The sequence below is a fragment of the Zonotrichia albicollis genome, chromosome 5 (assembly GCF_047830755.1).
Source record: "Zonotrichia albicollis isolate bZonAlb1 chromosome 5, bZonAlb1.hap1, whole genome shotgun sequence".
NCBI lineage: Eukaryota > Metazoa > Chordata > Aves > Passeriformes > Passerellidae > Zonotrichia > Zonotrichia albicollis.
This window is the reverse complement of record NC_133823.1, coordinates 6,829,763-6,847,590: the sequence shown is the minus strand read 5'-3', so window position 1 is coordinate 6,847,590 and position 17,828 is coordinate 6,829,763. Positions and strand designations below refer to the sequence as shown.

Here is a 17,828-nt window from a genome sequence, read left to right as displayed (position 1 = left end):
AGACAGGGCTGGTTCCAGGGACAAGATGGGTTCCAGGGACAGGGAAGGTCCCAGGGATGAAGGGGAGTCCCAGGCACAGGAGGGTCCCAGGGAGAGAAGCAGGGCCACAGGGACAAAGAGGATCCCAGGATGTAGGATTGTCCCAGGGATGTGGGGGATCTCTCAGGCATGGGATGGTCCCAAGGATGGGGGGGCTCATAGGGACAGGGATGGTCCCCGGGACAGGAATGATTCCAAGGATGAAGGAGCTCCCAGGAATGATGGGAATGATCCCAGGAATGGGGGTCTTCCACTAACAGGGCAGGTCCCAGGTATGGGGAGTGACCCCAGGGACAGGGGATGGCACAGGGACAGGGGTTCCCCAGGGATGGACAGGGAGTGACACAGGGACAGGGGTTCCCCAGGGATGGACAGGGGATGGCACAGGGACAGGGGTTCCCCAGGGATGGACAGGGGGTGACAAAGGGACAGGGGTTCCACAGGGATGGACAGGGGGTGGCACAGGGACAGGGGTTCTCCCGGGATGGACAGGGGGTGGCACAGGGACAGGTTCCCCATGGATGGACAGGGGGTGGCACAGGGACAGGGGTTCCCCAGGGATGGGGTGTCCCCGGGCCCCACCGATGTGCTGGATGATGTGGGTGATGGTCGGCTGGAACAGCTCGTTCATGGCCTCGGGGGACATCCGTAGCATCCCCTGGGACGACCACTTCACCAGGTTCACACTGGGGACAGACAGGGGACCGGGGGGTGACCAGGAACTCCCATCTGGTCCTTCCCTGTCCTCTCCCCTCCCACCCTATCCCGCCTTTCCTCCCTCTCTTGCCCTCTCCCACCCCAGTGTCACTCCCACCGTGTCCCCACGTTCCCGAGACGTCCCCAACTCGCGCCACCCCTCACTTGCTCTTGCGGAGCGCGGTCTCCACGTTGTGGCCGCGGTGTTTGCGGTAGAAGTCGATGAAGGAGAAGGGCAGGGAGATGTTGAGGGGGCTGGAGCGGCTCGGGGCGGCCGCGCGCTTCCGCGCCTCGAAGGCGATGGTCAGGTCCACCCAGGCCGCCGGACGCTTGGCCTTGAAGGTGGCGATGAAATCCTCCCCAAAGATGTGGCACAGGAGCTTCTCGAAGGCCAGGTCCACGCCCACGGCCCCATAGGGACCTCCTGAGGGACAACAGTGAGGTCAGGAGGTGGCCCTGTTGTTGCTGTGTCCCCATGGCAGCCATGTCCCCCGTCACCACATTCTCCCACATCTCCATGTCCCTATGTCCCCTACATTCCCATGTCCCTATGCCCCCCATCCCCATGTCCCTGTGGTCCCCATGTCTGCCATCCCCATGTCTCTATGACACCCGCACCCTTGTGTCCCCCATCCCCATGTCCCCGTGTCATCCTGATGTTCTCATGTCCCCCATCACTGCATCCCTCATATCCTCCATGTCCCCATGTCTTCCATATCCCCCATGTCCCCGTGTCCCCCTCCCACATTCCCATGTCCCCATGTCTTTCTTCCCCGCGTCCTTGTCTCCCCCATGTCCCCCATCCCCATGTCCCTATGGCACCCCCATCTCCATGTCCCCCAAACCCTCATGTCCCACTTCCCCACATCCTGAGGTCCCCACACATCCCCGTGGCACCCCTACCACCATGTCCCCACATGCCCCATCCCGATGTCCTTGTGACATCCATGTCCCCATGTCCCCCCCCCACACCCCTGTCCCCTCCACCCCATTCCCTTGTCCCTCTGTCCCCCTCACTCACCCTCCCCATCCTCTCCGCCCCACCTTGTCCCCCTAACCCAGCCCTGTCCCTCCTTGTCCGCCCGGTTCGTGTCCCCTTCCCTCTGTCCCCTTCTCTGTCCCCTCCCGGATCCCCCTGCACTTCCCTCCATGGCCACCAGGTGGCGCCACAGCCCCATCTACGACCCTTTCATGGGGTTTGAGGTCCCAGCCCGGATTTGGGGTCCCAGCCCGGGTTTGGGGTCTTATCCCAGATTTGGGGTCCCAGCCTCGATTTGGTGTCCCGGGAGGATCCCGGAACAGGGAAAAAAAGTCTGAATAAGGATCTTCATCCCACCCGAGGCTTTGTAGAGCTCCTTCAGCGTCCCCTGCGGCTTCTCGATCTGATGCACGGTCAGATCCACAGTCCCCCCGCCACAATCGGCCACGATGTACCTGTCACCTGCGGGGGGGGGACAGCGACAGGGTGGCCGTCCTGAGTGACCCCGCCACACCCACCCGCGGGGACACGGGGCTGCGTTTTCCCGGGGAAAATGAAACTTTAACCAAAATATCGGGAATTGGGGCGGGCGGAGAGATGAAGGGATGGGATGGTGGCAGGGAGACCCCGCCCCTTCTGTGCAGTCAAGGGACAGACCCCAACCGTGTCACTCCCACGGCAAGAGCACCCTTGGGTGCTTGAGGGTGGCTCTGTTACCAAGGGGACATCCAGGGGGACCTTGGGATCTGGGGACACCCCCACCCGTGTCCCCCCCTCGTACCTGCCTGCATCTCCGACCAGAGCTCGCCCACTCCCGACTCCACCAGGAAGGTGCGGCTGTGGCGGGATCGCCGGAGCTGCTCCCGGGCTGGGGGACAGAGCCAGGGGTCAGCAGCGGGGTCAGGATCCCCCTTACATCCATGGGATCCACCCCATGTCCATGGGATCCACCCCATACCCATGAGATCCACCCCACTTCCATGGGATCAACCCCACTTTCATGGGATCCCCCCATATCCATGGGATTCACTCCACTTCCATGGGATCCACCCCATATCCATGGGATTCACTCCACTTCCATGGGATCCACCCCATATCCATGGGATCACCCCCACTTCCATGGGATCCACCCCATTCCCACTGTGGGGTCTGTACTGGGAACACTGGTGGCCGCTCCCCTCCAGCCAGGACCCCAATATGACCCAGCTCCACCATGGATGGGCTGATCCAGCTTTCCCTGCTGCGATCCCAAAGGATCCCAGCGGATCCCGGCGGATCCCAGGGCATTACCCCGTGCCCACCCTGGGCGATGCCACCTCCGGCCCCGATCCCACAGCCCGGGTGGGGTTTCCTCTGTTCCCCCCATCCCAGGGACATCAAAGGCACCCGGAAGGGCTGGGATGAGTTGGGAAAGGTGGCTTTGTCCTGGGATATTTTTGGCACAGGGATAATTCCTCATCCTTGGGGTCAGTGCGAGCAAGCCCATAAACCCCCATAAATCACCCAAATCTCCATGTGGGATTGCCACCAGTGCATCCCAGTTCCAGGGCTTGATCCCAGCTGGGAAAACTGGGGCTGTCCCAGTAAAGCCCAGGATCCCATCCATGGGGGGACCATCCCTGGAGGTGGTCCAGGGCCATGAGGTGGTGGCCAAGGGGGCAGGAGGGGGACACAGCTTGGAGGCTCATGGGAAAGCAGGGAAAAATGCCCTGGATTTGGGAAGGGGGGAATGGGATCTCTGGGAATGGGGTGGGGGGGCTGAGAATGGGGTTTCTGGGTATGGGGGTGTCTGGGAATGAGGTTTCTGGGAATGGGGTCTCTGGGGACTGGAGATTTCTGGGTATGGGGTCTCTGGGAATGAAGGGTCTCTGGAATGTGGCCTCTGGGAATGGGGCTATGAGGATGGGAAGTCTTTGAGGACAAGGGGTCTCTGGGAACAGGGGGTCTCTGGGGACAGAGGATTCTCTGGGAATGGGGTTTCTGGCAATGGGGGGAGATGTCTGGGGATGGGGACTCTCTGGAATGGGGTTTCTGGGGACTTCCCCAGCCATGGCAGCTGATGGACCTTCTAGACCTGGCATGCAGGGCCGGATCCCATTCCCTGCTCCTCCAACCCCTGCCCTATCCCAACCCCATTCATTCCCTGCTCCTCCAGACCCCAGCCCTATCCCAACCCCACTCCCTGCTCCACCAGCCCCCCTGCCCTATCCCGAGCCTATTCCCTGCTCCTCCAGCCCCTGCGCTATCCCAGTCCCACTCCCATGGCCCCTCACCCTGCCGGAAGCTGGAGTCGATGGGGTGTGGGGTCTCGGCACCGTTGGCCGGGGGGCGGCAGCTCAGCTCGATCAGTTGGTGCAGCCGCAGCTTCCGGCAGTAAATGGAGGCAGCCTCAGGCTCCAGTGCGATCAGCAGCTGCTCCGGCGTCTCTGGGGACACCAGCCCGGCCTGTGGGGACACGCGGTGACAGGGACTGGGGGTTTCCAGGTGTGTCCCCATGCCCTTGGTTGTCACAGGGATCTGGAATTGTGAGATGAGGGAGGACCCAATACTCGCCAATATCTGAATATTCACCCAAAATCTCAACTGACCAATCAACCACCCAACCTGTGACCCAGCATCTCAGCCAACAATCCAAGCATGCAGCTGATCACTGACCACACAGCCTGCCATAAATCCACCCAACACAACCAACCACACAACCAACCAACAACCTGGCCACCCAACCAACCATCTAACCAAACACAAACCAACCAATGACCTGACCACCAAACCAACCATGCAACCAACCACCCAACCAACCAACAACCTCACCACCCAACTAACCGTCCAAACAACCACACAACCAATGAACTAACCAACAAACCAACCATCCAACCAACCAACCAATGACTTCACCCCCAAAACAGCCAACCATCCAACCAGCCAACCAACAACCATCCAACCAACCACCCAACCAACCAACAACCTCACCACCCAACTAACCATCCAACCAACCACACAACCAATGAACTAACCACCAAACCAACCATCCAGCCAACCAACCAACCAACCAATGACTTCACCCCCAAAACAGCCAACCATCCAACCAGCCAACCAACAACCATCCAACCAACCACCCAACCAACCAACAACCTCACCACCCAACTAACCATCCAAACAACCACACAACCAATGAACTAACCACCAAACCAACCATCCAACCAACCAACCAATGACTTCACTCCCAAAACAACCACCCAACCAACAACCATCCAACCAACCACCTAACCAACCAACAACATCACCACACAACCAACCACACAACAAATGATTTGACCACTAAACCAACCACCTAACCAGTCACCGAACCAACTGATGACCTCACCACCCAACCAACTGTCCAACCAACCACACAACCAAAGAACTGATCACCAAACCAACCACCTGACCGCTGACCTGACCACCTGACCATTGACCCACACCCAACCAACGACCTGACCACCCAACCAACCACCTGCTCAATCATCTAACCGCTCGACCAGTGACCCAGTCAGTCAATGAACCAACCAATGTCCTGAGCACCAAACCAAGCACTCAACCCACCAACCAACAGCTCAACCAATGGCCCAGCCACCAAACCAATCCCCCAACCAGTGGCCAAACTGCTCAAGCAGCCACCCAACCAACCTCCAAACCAACAACCCACCCAACCACTCAACCAGCCAACTGCTGAACTGAGACATCGACCAACAACCTAACCACTCAAACAGACAACTGCTCAAGCAATGACCCCGAGCACCAAACCAACCACCAACCACTGAAAAATTCAACAAACCACCCAATAATCCTCTTAACCACCTACCTGGAAAATTACCCACCCTCTCACCCAACAACTTTTGGGTTGGAAGGACCTTAAATCCCTTGGGTTTGGGTGGAAAGAACCTTAAATCCTATCCTACTCCCACCTTATCCATGGGCAGGGAAAGCTCCCACTATCCCAGGTGGATCCAAATTCATCCAACCTGGCCTTGGACGCTTCCAGGGATCCAGGGGCAGCCACAGCTTCTCTGGGAATTCTATCCCAGCCCCTCCCCACCTCCCAACCAGGAATTCCCTCCCAATATCTCACCTAATGCTACCCTCTGGCAATGGGAATTCAGAGGGGAGAAGGGGATACCCTGGACACCACAATCCCCGTGAGGGTCACCACGTGGTCACCCTCCAGTGTCCCCCACCTTGTAGGCTGCTTCCCGCATGAACTGCTTGGCCGGCTGCTTCCAGATGGCCGGCACGGTGAGCACCCAGCGGATGGCGTCGCTCTCGGGCAGGGACGGGCACTGGTCCTTCAGCTCCTGCCAGGGGACAAGCAGGAGGTGACACCTGGGGATTTTTCCCTTCTCCAGAGGAACATTCCCAGCTCTCCCAGCCTGCCTCCGCTCCATCCCTTGGAATATCCTCACCCCACACATTCCTCCCGCTGCTGCCAGGAACCATCTCCCACCAAGCCAACCTCTGACCATTTTGGGGCCATGAAAGTCCTTTCCCAGCTCGGGTGCCCCTGGCAGGAGGTGACACCTGGGGGGTCCTGGTGATTCACGGAATGGGTTGGATTGGGAGGGACCTTAAATCCCATCCAGGGACACCTCCCACTATCCCAGGTCACTCCAAGCCCCATTGTCCAACCTGGCCTTGGACACTTCCAGGGACAGGGCAGCCACAGCAAATCTGGGAATTCCATTCCAGGGCCTCCCCACTCTCCCATGGAAGGCATGGAGAGGACAGAGAGGATTCCATTTGGGAAGGAGGAGGAGGAGGGATGGAGGTGGCCCCACCTGCACGGCGTGCTGCTTGAAGAAGCGCAGCGCGTGGGCGAACACCTCCAGCGCCGGCATCTTCTTCCCGTTGACAGCTTCCAGCTCGGTTTTCATGGTCAGATCCTGCCGGGAACAGCAGATGGATCCCATCAGGGGCTGGGAGGTGGATCCGTCACCAAACCTCGGGAATTTGCTCATCCTTCTGCGCCCCAGCTGGAGCTCAGGAACCTGAAGCTTTGTGCAGCCACATCCACCCACCCTGGAGCAGCTCGGATGGGAGAACCCCAAATTCACCCCCTAAAATGGGCTAAAATGGGGTTTTTTCCCAACATTTCAATTCCCAGCCTGGCCAGGATGCCCCCGGGAACACCGGGAACATCAGGATGGGAGCAGGGACTCACGCTGGTGCTGTGGATCTTCATCTTGAACTTCTCGAAGTAGAACCACTCGCGGGCCTCCTCGGGGTCCAGGTCGTGGTAGTAATCGCGGGCGGTGTAGCCGAAGCTGTGGAATGTCCCCTCCGGGGTCAGCAGGAGGCTGGTGGGGGTCTTCTGGTTGGCCACGCCCGGGTCCCCCCCTTCCCATTTCCTGCAAAGAGGAGCCGGAGGAGGTGAAATTCCAGGGAATGGGTCCTGTCAGGTTTAGTTTGTTTCTGTGGGCATGGTGTGAAGGACCTTAAAGGAGGAGGGGTGATCTCTCTCCATCCTCCGAGGAATTTCATGGAATTCCAGACTGGTTTGGGTTGGGAGGGACTTTGAAGACCACTGAGCGCCACCGACTTCCATGGCAGGAATCCTTTCCACTATCTCAGGTGGATCCAAGCCCCAATGTCCAGACTGGCCTTGGGCACTGCCAGGGATCCAGGGGCAGCCACAGCAAATCTGGGAATTCCAGCCCAGCCAGCAATTCCTTGCCAAGATCCCAGCCCAATCTCCCCTTTCCCAGTGGGAGCCATTCCCTGGCTCCTGTCCCTGCAGGCCTTGTCCCCAGTCCCTCTGCAGCTCTCCTGGAGCCCCTGCAGGGACTCTGAGGATTCCCTGGAATTTTCCCTCCTCCAGGTGAACATTCCCAACTCTCCCAGCCTGGCTCCAGAGAAGAAGGACTCCATCCCTTGGAGCATCCTCACTTCACACCTTCCACCCACTGCTGCCAGGAACCATCTCCCACTAACCCAGCCTGTGACAGTTTTGGGGCCATGAAAGTCCTTTCCCAGCTCCAGGGCCTCTGGCAGGTGCTCACCTCATCATGTGGATGGCCTCGGGGTCGCTGGTGAAGCTGAAGGCGTAACCGCTGGAGGTGGTGCCGAAGTCGATGGCCACCACCACGGAGAAGGACGGCGCCTGCTGGGAACGCGCCTCACTCCGCTGGAAGGCAAGGAATGGGATCAAGCCCTTTGGACTGGGGGATCCCAGAAAAGTGATAAAGACCCCAGGAACTGGTTCATTTTCCCTGGATTTTCAGGATTTCCCCAGGATTTTCAGGATTTTTCCTGGATTTTTCACGCAGATTGGTGATTCCCTGATGGGTTCTTCTTCGTACACATCTTCAACTCATTGGGAAAAGCGTCTCCCATATTCCACAGGCGGTAAGGAAGGTAAGGAATGGGATCAAGCACTCAATTTTGACTGGGAGATCCCAGAAAAGTGGTGAAGACCCCAGGAACTGGTTTCTTTTTCCAGGATTTTCAGGATTTTTCCTGAATTTTCAGGACTTTTCATGGATTTTCACCCAGTTTGGTGATTTCTTAATGGGTGATTCTTCTTATACATCTTCACTCATTCAGAAAAGTGTCTCCCATATTCCATGGGGTGGTTGCAACTGTTCCCAAAGACCCTGTTCCCATGGGATACAGGGGTTCAGACAGCCCTGGAGAGGGATGGATGCCCATGGGAGCAGCCAGGGTGGTTGGGGGCTCCTGTTTTTATTGTGCTGAGCCCCCCTCACTTGGACCCTGAAATTGGAGCCAAGATTCCCAAAAACCTTCCTTGTGTCTAGTTTCAGTCCAAGGGACTGCTCCCACTGCTGCTCCCACCCTTTTCCTTTCCCCATTCCGTGTCCCTTCCCTCCAGGGCTGTCCCTGTGCTGAAGAAGCCATAAGGATGTGACAAAGCCCTGTCCCCAGGTTACCACGGGAAGCTGAAAGCTTCGTTAACTTGTAATGTCCCCAGATTTGATAAGGGAGGACACGAGCTGGCCAGGAAAAATGCTGGGATCAGCAGGGAAGATGCAGCTGGAGCAGGAATGTGCAGGGACAAGGAGCTCCAGGGAGGATCTGGCTCCGGAACGCGGCCTCCCACACCCGGTGGCCCCAGAGGAGGGCAGGAGTTTTGTGGGGTTAAATTTTTCCTGGTGGGTCACTCCAGAGCTGGAAAACCCCTCCATCCTGAATATCCCACGGATAGAGGTCCTGGGGATAGACTGACCCATCCTGTGGGACTGAGGGGGATGGAGGCTGGACTGGGAGGGGAGGGAGAGCAGGAAATGGGGAAGGACCAGAGGGGGAAAGGACAGGGAGACAGACCCCAATGGGCTTACTGGGACCCCACAACTGCCTTACTGGGACCACCATAATTGTTTTATTGAGGACCCCTCTGTGACCTTATTGGGAGCCCACAATGACCTTACTGGGAAACCCACAGTGGCCATACTGGGACCCCTATAATGGCCATACTGAGACCTCAAAACTGCCTTACTGGAAACACCATGATGATCTTATTGGGGACCCCAAAATGGCCTCACTGGGGACCCCACTGTGGCCTTACTGGGGGCCCCACAGTGGCCATACAGTGACTACATAACAACCTTACCGGGAACCCCATAATGGCCTTACTGGGACCCCACAACTGCCTTACTGGGAACCCCATAATGGTCTTATTGGGGACCCCAAAATGGCCATACTGGGAACCCCATAATGGCCTTACTAGGAACCCCATAATGACCTTACTGGGAACGCCATAATGGTCATACTGGGATCCCAAATCTGCCTTACTGGGAACGCCATAATAACCTTACTGGGAGCCCCGTAACAGCCATAATGGGAACCCAAAACTGCCTTACTGGGAACCCCATAATGGCCTTACTGGGACCCCAAATCTGCCATACTGGGAGCCCAAAACTGCCTTACTGGGGACCCCATTATGGCCATACTGGGAACCCCATAATGGCCATACTGGGAACCCCATAATGACCTTACTGGGAACCCCATAATGGCATTACTAGGACCCCAAAACTGCCTTACTGGGAGCCCCATAATGGCCTTACTGGGAGCCCCATAATGGCATTACTGGGAGCCCCACAATGGCCATACTGGGACCCCAAAGCTGCCTTACTGGGAGCCCCACAATGGCCTTACTGGAAACCCCATAATGACCTTACTGGGAACCCCATAATGGCATTACTGGGAGCCCCATAATGGCCATACTGGGACCCCAAAGCTGCCCTACTGGGAGCCCCATAATGGTCTTATTGGGGACCCCAAAATGGCCATACTGGGAACCCCATAATGGCCTTACTAGGAACCCCATAATGACCTTACTGGGAGCCCCATAATGGCCATACTGGGAACCCCATAATGGCCTTACTGGGAACCCCATAATGGCATTACTGGGACCCCAAAACTGCCTTACTGGGAGCCCCACAATGGCCTTACTGGAAACCCCATAATGACCTTACTGGGAACCCCATAATGGCATTACTGGGAGCCCCACAGTGGCCATACTGGGACCCCAAATCTGCCATACTGGGAGCCCAAAACTGCCTTACTGGGGACCCCATTATGGCCATACTGGGACCTCAAACCTGCCTTACTGGAAACCCCATAATGGCCTTACTGGGAGCCCCACAATGGCCATACTGGGACCCCAAAGCTGCCCTACTGGGAGCCCCATAATGGTCTTATTGGGGACTCCAAAATGGCCATACTGGGAATCCCATAATGACTTTACTGGGAACCCCATAATGGCCTTACTGGGACCCCAAAGCTGCCTTACTGGGAGCCCCACAATGGCCTTACTGGAAACCCCATAATGACCTTACTGGGAACCCCATAATGGCATTACTAGGACCCCAAAACTGCCTTACTGGGAGCCCCATAATGGCATTACTGGGAGCCCCACAATGGCCATACTGGGACCCCAAAGCTGCCTTACTGGGAGCCCCACAATGGCCTTACTGGAAACCCCATAATGACCTTACTGGGAACCCCATAATGGCATTACTGGGAGCCCCACAATGGCCATACTGGGACTCCAAATCTGCCATACTGGGAGCCCAAAACTGCCTTACTGGGGACCCCATTATGGCCATACTGGGACCTCAAACCTGCCTTACTGGGAACCCCATAATGGCCTTACTGAGACCCCACAATGGCCATACTGGGACCCCAAAGCTACCTTACTGGGAGTCCCACAATGGCCTTACTGGGAACCCCATAATGACCTTCCTGGGAACCCCATAATGGCCATACTGGGAACCCCAAAGCTGCCTTACTGGGACCCCACAGTGGCCATGTGTGGTAGTGTGTTGTTAAGTTTCTTGTGTTATTCCCCCAGTTTATGTATTGTTCTCCCCTATTATGTGTAAAATGGTTTCGTTCCCCCAGTTTTTCCCGCCAGTGCTAGCCTGTCAGCTAAGTTGCTATAGTAACCACTATTCATAGTTGCCGATATGTAATTGCTCCTCCCCTGGTTTCCCTTATAAGTGAAAGTTGTTTCCTCCCTGTCCAGTCAATCACTCCCTTCCTCCTCCCAGGTTTCGAGAACCTTCTCCTCTCTGGAGATGGTGGTTGGCTGGGGTCCCAGGACACCTCCTTTACCTTTTGATTATTGGTCTCCATGGAGTGTCAGTTCTGTGAAGTTCATCCCCTCACCTTTCCCGATTGACTCCGCCTGTACCCACCCCCCTCCTTTATAATCCTGTTTTCACCCCCTATGAAAAAAACTTTTTCCCGGTTGGTTTCCCGGTGTTTGGATCCGGCATCACCTTTAATAAACCGATGTTTAACCCCCGGGAAATGGTCAGCTCCGTTCCTCCCCTATACCAGCGGTGTGAGCCAGTCCGCAGCCAGTACAGCCCGAGGCCATCAGACGCCGAAGAGCGCTGGCCAGGAATTGCAGAGGGGCGTCGGCCTTTCGCCCTCAGCTAGCCGGACTCTAAACTTCGGGCCACATATGTTCCCCTCTGTAGCCATGCTGGTGTGGCACTCACCGGTGACTGGGAGGGCGTCAGCGGGGCGATGCTGCAGCTGTCGTGGGGCGTCCCCGGGGAGCCGGGCGGGGATGGCGTCGGGCACCGCTCGCCGTTGGCACCTGGGGACACGGACGGGAGAGTCTGGGGGACCCCAAAGACCCTTCCCCAGGGAGATACCACCTGGGACATCCCGATGGAGATGGATATGGGGGAGAAGGGATTCCAACCCTTCCCAAAGACTCTTCCCCAGGGAGAGACCACCCAGGACATCCTGATGGAGACAGATCCAGGTGGGAAAGGATCCAGCCCTTCCCAAAGACTATTCCCCAGGGAGAGACCACCTGGGACATCCTGCTGGAAATGGATCTGCATGGGAAGGGATCCCAGCCCTTCCCAAATTGTCCCCTCAAGGAGAGACCACCCAGGACATCCCGATGGAGATGGATACGGGGGAGAAGGGATTCCAACCCTTCCCAAAGACTCTTCCCCAGGGAGAGACCACCCAGGACATCCCGATGGAGATGGATCCAGGTGGGAAGGGATCCCAGCCCTTCCCTAAGACCATTCCCAAAGGAGAGACCACCTGGGACATCCTGATGGAGACAGATCCAGGTGGGAAAGGATCCAGCCCTTCCCAAAGACTATTCCCCAGGGAGAGACCACCTGGGACATCCTGCTGGAAATGGATCTGCATGGGAAGGGATCCCAGCCCTTCCCAAATTGTCCCCTCAAGGAGAGACCACCCAGGACATCCCGATGGAGACAATCTGGGGTGGATGTGATGGTGGAGGGGACAGAGTCACTGTGGGGTCTCCAGATGTGGAGTTCATAAATTCATGGAATTGTAGGATGGTTGGAGTTGGGAAGGTCCCTAAATCCGATCCAGTGCCACCCCATACATGGGCAGGGACACTTTCCATTATCCCATTTAGATCCAGCTCAGCCTTGGACAATTCCAGGGATGTGTCCAATGGGATAATCCAGGGGAAGCTGCTCCAGCCCAGCAGCTGGAAGGTTTGGATTCAGTGGGAATGGGGGAAAACTTGGAAAGGAAGAAAGGAAATGTCTGTGTTTCAAATCCATGGAGAACCAGCGAGGGAGGGTGGATCCAGCTCAGACCCTCGGCCATGCTCCAGAACATCCCGGTTTCCTGGACACCCTGGAAGCTCCTGCGTGAGCCCGTGGTAATCCCAAAATCTGGGGGTGGGGATCATGGGTAAAGCAAATTTTCCCTCCTCCTGAAGCCACCACCCGTCCCTGTCCCCTCCAGCAGCAGAATTCCAGCCCCGGGGAACCCCGATAATCCCAAAACCGGGATGGAGTGAGCCCCAGAGTCCCGGGGACACGGGGCTGTCCCGCCCGCGCTGCCCCGGGCACCTGGCTCCAATTAGCAGCCGGCCTTAATTAATCACCGCCCACGACAGAGCCGCTGGAGCGGCCCCAGCTGGAAGGAGCTGGGGGAGCTGGCGGAGCGGCTTTCCCGAGGGAGTGGGATGGGGGAAAGTGTTGGGAATGCGGTGTGGGGTCCGGGCGGTGACACCGGTGAGGTGAAGGCACCGTCGGCCCTAAAACCTGCACTGTGGGATTGCCGATCCTGCTGGGATCCTGCTGGGATCCTGCTGGGATCGGGGCCATGGGAGTGGGGATGAGCAGCGCCCACCTCCAGCCGGGCTCTGGAGGGATTTGGAAAAAGAGGAGTCTCCGTGGTTGGAAGGATTTGGGAACAGAGGAAATTCTGTTGTTTGAGGGATTTGGGAACAGCAGAGGATCCTTCGGGAAGAGCAAAACTCCATCTCCCCTTCGCTGGAGACTGGACAAACCCACTGCGGCTCCTGGTGCCACCAGTTTGCCCTGGGACAGCCACGGGGACACCCCCGGGAAGCTCAGGAGCCCCAAGGAATGTTCTGGGATCCCCCAAGAGCAGCAGCTGCGGGGTTGGGATTGGGATTGCTCTGATCCCAACTTTGTGTCTGGGATTGGGATGGGTTTGATCTCGACTTTGTGTCAGCCCCCTCCCAGAGCTGGGGACAGCGATGGCCGTGTCCCCACGCTGGGTTGTGCTGGTGACACGTCTGCTGTCCCCTACACCCACTCCCTAAGTGCCTTTCCCTGTATCCATGTCTGTCCCATAAATATTTGATCCCAGACAAATGGGAACGGTCCCTGTGCCGCCTCTGCGTGTGACAGAGCTGGGGGGGACGGTGACACCCTGGGGGCTCTGGAGAGCCTCGGACATGAAACCTCATTCCTGAGGAGAAGGATCGGGGTCGGGGGGGCGGGGGGGGGAGAATTCCTGCTGTGGCCTCAGCATTTCTGGATTTGGGATGGTAGGATGAGGTTTGGGATGGTGGGCTCAGTTTTGGGGTGGTGGGATCGGGTTTGGAATGGAAGGATCAGGTTTGGGATGGAGGGCTCAGGTTTGGGATGGAGGACTCAGGTTTGGGATGGTGGGATCAGGTTTGGGACAGCGGGACCAGGTTTGGGATGGCAGGGTCAGGTTTGAGATTGGAAGGATGAGGTTTGGGATGGCAGGATGAGGTTTGTGATGGTGGGATCAGGTTCGGGATGGTGAGATCAGGTTTGGGATGGTGGGATCAGGTTTGGGATGGTGAGATCAGGTTTGGGATGGTGGGATCAGGTTTGGGATGGTGGGATCGGGTTTGGGATGGTGGGATGAGGTTTGGGATGGAGTCATGAAATTTGGGACAGCAGGATGAGGTTTGGGATGGAAGGATCGGGTTTGTGATGGTGGGATCAGGTTTGGGATGGAGGGCTCAGGTTTGGGATGGAGGGCTCAGGTTTGGGATGGCGGGATGAGTTTTGGGATGGTGGGATCAGGTTTCCTCCCACAGCTGGTTCTGGTTCCCTGGCACAGGATCTGTGGAGGGGACAGAGAGGGGACAGCAAGGGACCCAGACATGGAGTGATCATCTGGTGGGGTCAGGGGACATCTCAGCCAGTGCCACCCCCTGGGGACATCCTTACCCATCCGCAGGCTCTGCATCCCAGGCTCCAGGAGCATCGCCATGGCCTCGCTGCCCACCTGGAAAAGGAAGGGACAAAATCCATCCCTGGGTGCCCTCAGCGCGTGGGGTGGCCACAGTGTCCACTCAGTGCCCCCTCAATGTCCCCTCGGTGTCCCCTCAATGTCTCTACCCCCCAAAAACCACAGCAGGGACGAGGCTGGGATCTGTAGGGTTGGCAGGAGGGGACCCCAAATCCCAGCTCCCCATGGGGTGTGGCTGTCCCAGTTTGGGGCACACACGATTGTCACCGTCCAGGGCGTCCCCAGCTGTCACAGCCACTGTGGGGACAGGGACCCGAGTTCCTGTCACCGGGCAGGTCAGACAGATGTTCAGGATACAGATGTGCAGGGTGGAAATTGCTGTTCCTGCACATTTTTACCCTTTTTTTGGGGAGGGATCATTTAGGAAAAATCCCAATTTATTTCCTGATGGAAGCTCAGTGTCCAAAGGGATCCTGGCTCTTCCCAGGGATTCTAACCCAGCCTGGACCAGCTCCAAATTTTCTTCCAGGGATAACACCCCAGCTCCTGGCTGCCTTCCCGAGGTCACAACCTCCCACCACCCCCAAATCCCCCAGCCCGCACCGGCCGCTCTCATCCCACAAATCCAGAGCTTTGGGATAGGGCTGAGCTCATCGGGAGAGGCCTCACCCCCAGCCAAACCCACCCACGAGCTGCCGGCCCCACAGACTCCTCTCTTCCCAAAAAAATCCCCACAGCCCCACAGCCTCCCCTCTTCCCAAAAAATCCCCACGGCCTCCCTGCAGTCTTGCTATATAAAAAAAACCTATATAAAACACGCAATACTACACCTCCCCTGTTCCCAAAAAATCCCAACAGCTCCACAGCCTCCCCTGTTCCCAAAAAAAATCCCCATGGCCCCACAGCCTCCCGTCTTCCCAAAAAATCTCCATGGCCCCATGGCCCTTCCCAAAAAATCCCCATGGTCCCACAGCCTCCCCTCTTCTCAAAAAGTCCCTACAGCCCCACAGCCTCCTCTCTTCCCAAAAAATCCCCATGGCCGCACAGCCTCCCCTCTCCCCAAAAATCACCAATGGCCCCACGGCCTCCCCTTTCCCCAAAAATCCCTCAGGATACCAATGGCAGGTGGGGAGGTTTTCCCTGGAATGGGAATCCAGCTCAGGCCACCCTGGAACTGTGGGCAGGGAAGGCCGTGCTGGTGGCCCTGGGGTGTCACATGGGGAGTCCTGGGGGTGGTCCAGGGGTCCTTTTCCACCAAAATGGAGCTTTTCCACCAAAATGGGACTTTTCTACCAAAATGGGGCTTTCCAGGAGGTTTTCCTGCAGGAAATCACCCCCAACTCTGGGATTTGTGTCCTTTTCCAGCTGCCTGAAGCTCTGGTTGTGGTTTTGGATGAGCAGGGATGTCCCCAATGTCCCCAAACCCACTGTTTCAGCTCCCCTAGAGGGACACGCCAGCCCTTGGTGGCTCCGTGGCTTTGTCCCCTGTCCCTTCATGGCCATAGGGGGTCACTGTGGGGTCTGTGCTGACCCTCAGCCCCCGAGTGGCCAAAATCCTCCTTGTCCAGGGTGGCAGGGGGTGACAACGGCCACCTTTGTCCCCAGGGTGCCATTCCCCTCCCAGGCCAGGAGGGTGGGTGGCCTCAGGCCGCCGAGTCTCCCCAGTGACCGCGCTGTTGTCACCCAGGGGACACGCGACCAAGGCCCCGGCCCTGGGGGACCCTCCCGGGGCAGATCCCGGTGCCTCCCGGGCTCCCTCCGGATTTTGAGGATTTTCCACCATTTCCGCCTCCGCGGGGGCTCACGGAAACGGGGAAAGGAAACAAAGTTTGGGACGGGATCAGGGTGGAGCAGCCGGGAGCGACACCGGGGCTGCGGCACGGCCGAGAGGGGCGCGGGGACACCGGCTTGGCTGGCATAGTGACCCCACAAACGCAGGGTGACCCCACAGCTCGGGGTGTCCCCAAAACTCGGGTTGTCCCCACAAGTCGGGGTGTCTCCACAAACTCAGCGTGACCCCACAGCTCGGGGTGTCCCCAAAACTTGGGGTGACCCTAAAACTCGGGATGTCCCCAAAGCTTGGTGTGACCCCACAAACTCAGAATGACCCCGCAAACGCAGGGTGACCCCACAACTCGGGGTGTCCCCACAAACTCAGCGTGTCCCCACAAACACGGGATGTCCCCACAAACTCAGCGTGTCCCCACAAGCTCGGGGTGTCCCCACAAGCTTGGGGTGATCCCACAAACTCGTGGTGACCCCACGGAACACCAGGGAGGCTCAGGGCAGCTGTGGGGCTCCCATCCAGCTGTGCTGGGACAGAAGGAGCTGTTTGTCCCCACATCCCCGCTGTGAGCATGGCTGTAGGATTGGGGACACCCCAAATCTTCCCGAGAAGTTGTTGGGGTTCCCTGGAGCCCTTCCCTGTCCCCTCGGCCATGGCTGGGACACAGGAGCCACCCGGGGGTGTCCCCTGCATGGTGCTGGCACTTTGTGGTGTTCCAAATGGTCACAGCAGTGTCCCAAATGGTCCCAGCGGCGTCCCCAATGGTCACATCAGTGTTCCCCAGGACAGGACACACGGGGACAGTGTCCGAGCGTCCCTCCCCCCTCTCCCTCATGCTCACACCCCCCTATTCCCACTGGGAAGAGGCCGCGGAGTCCTGGCACCCCCCGGGTGTCCCCAAACAGGGCAGCGACCCCAGGGTGGTGCCACCCTCACCTCGGCCAGGGGACAGGGCTGTCCCCAAATCCCCATGCCGGTTTCCGCCACCCCCGCTGACCACTCACCTCTGTGGGGGGGGACACAGGTTGGGGACCCCCCTCTTTGTCACCCGGGCCGTGTCCCCCGGGTTGGTGGTGGCTCTGTCCCCGCGGCTCTGTCCCTGTGTCTCTGTCCCCGTCCTGCCCGCGGCTCTGTCCCCGCCGGGGCCCCGCGCAGCCCCCCGCGCTCCGGCTTCCTCCCACTCCCTGTCCCGGCCCAGGCAGCGCCTCAAATTGCAATTCCAGCTGCAGATGTGGGAGCGGGAGCGGCGGGAGGAGGAGGAGGAGGAGGAGGCAGGGCCAGCCCCAGTCCCGCCGGCAGCGGAACCTCCGCTCCCCGCCCGGCCACGGCCACCGAGCGGGG

The 17,828-nt window shown here is 58.2% G+C and overlaps 1 protein-coding gene across 1 annotated transcript in view; it reads right to left on the bottom strand.

Moving 5' to 3' along the window:
* HSPA12B (heat shock protein family A (Hsp70) member 12B) overlaps positions 1-17,828 on the bottom strand; it is a 20,523-nt gene extending 2,695 nt beyond the window's left edge. Inside the window, exons 1-12 of the mRNA XM_074540690.1 lie at positions 17,492-17,828; positions 14,680-14,737; positions 11,713-11,813; positions 7,747-7,871; positions 6,909-7,095; positions 6,526-6,630; positions 5,929-6,045; positions 3,988-4,159; positions 2,496-2,582; positions 2,072-2,176; positions 901-1,159; positions 622-725 (exon numbers count right to left, since the gene is read on the bottom strand). Of these exons, the coding sequence (XP_074396791.1) occupies positions 622-725; positions 901-1,159; positions 2,072-2,176; positions 2,496-2,582; positions 3,988-4,159; positions 5,929-6,045; positions 6,526-6,630; positions 6,909-7,095; positions 7,747-7,871; positions 11,713-11,813; positions 14,680-14,722 (1,405 nt within the window). The 5' untranslated portion in view covers positions 14,723-14,737; positions 17,492-17,828. The remainder of the gene's footprint in view (positions 1-621; positions 726-900; positions 1,160-2,071; positions 2,177-2,495; positions 2,583-3,987; positions 4,160-5,928; positions 6,046-6,525; positions 6,631-6,908; positions 7,096-7,746; positions 7,872-11,712; positions 11,814-14,679; positions 14,738-17,491) is intronic.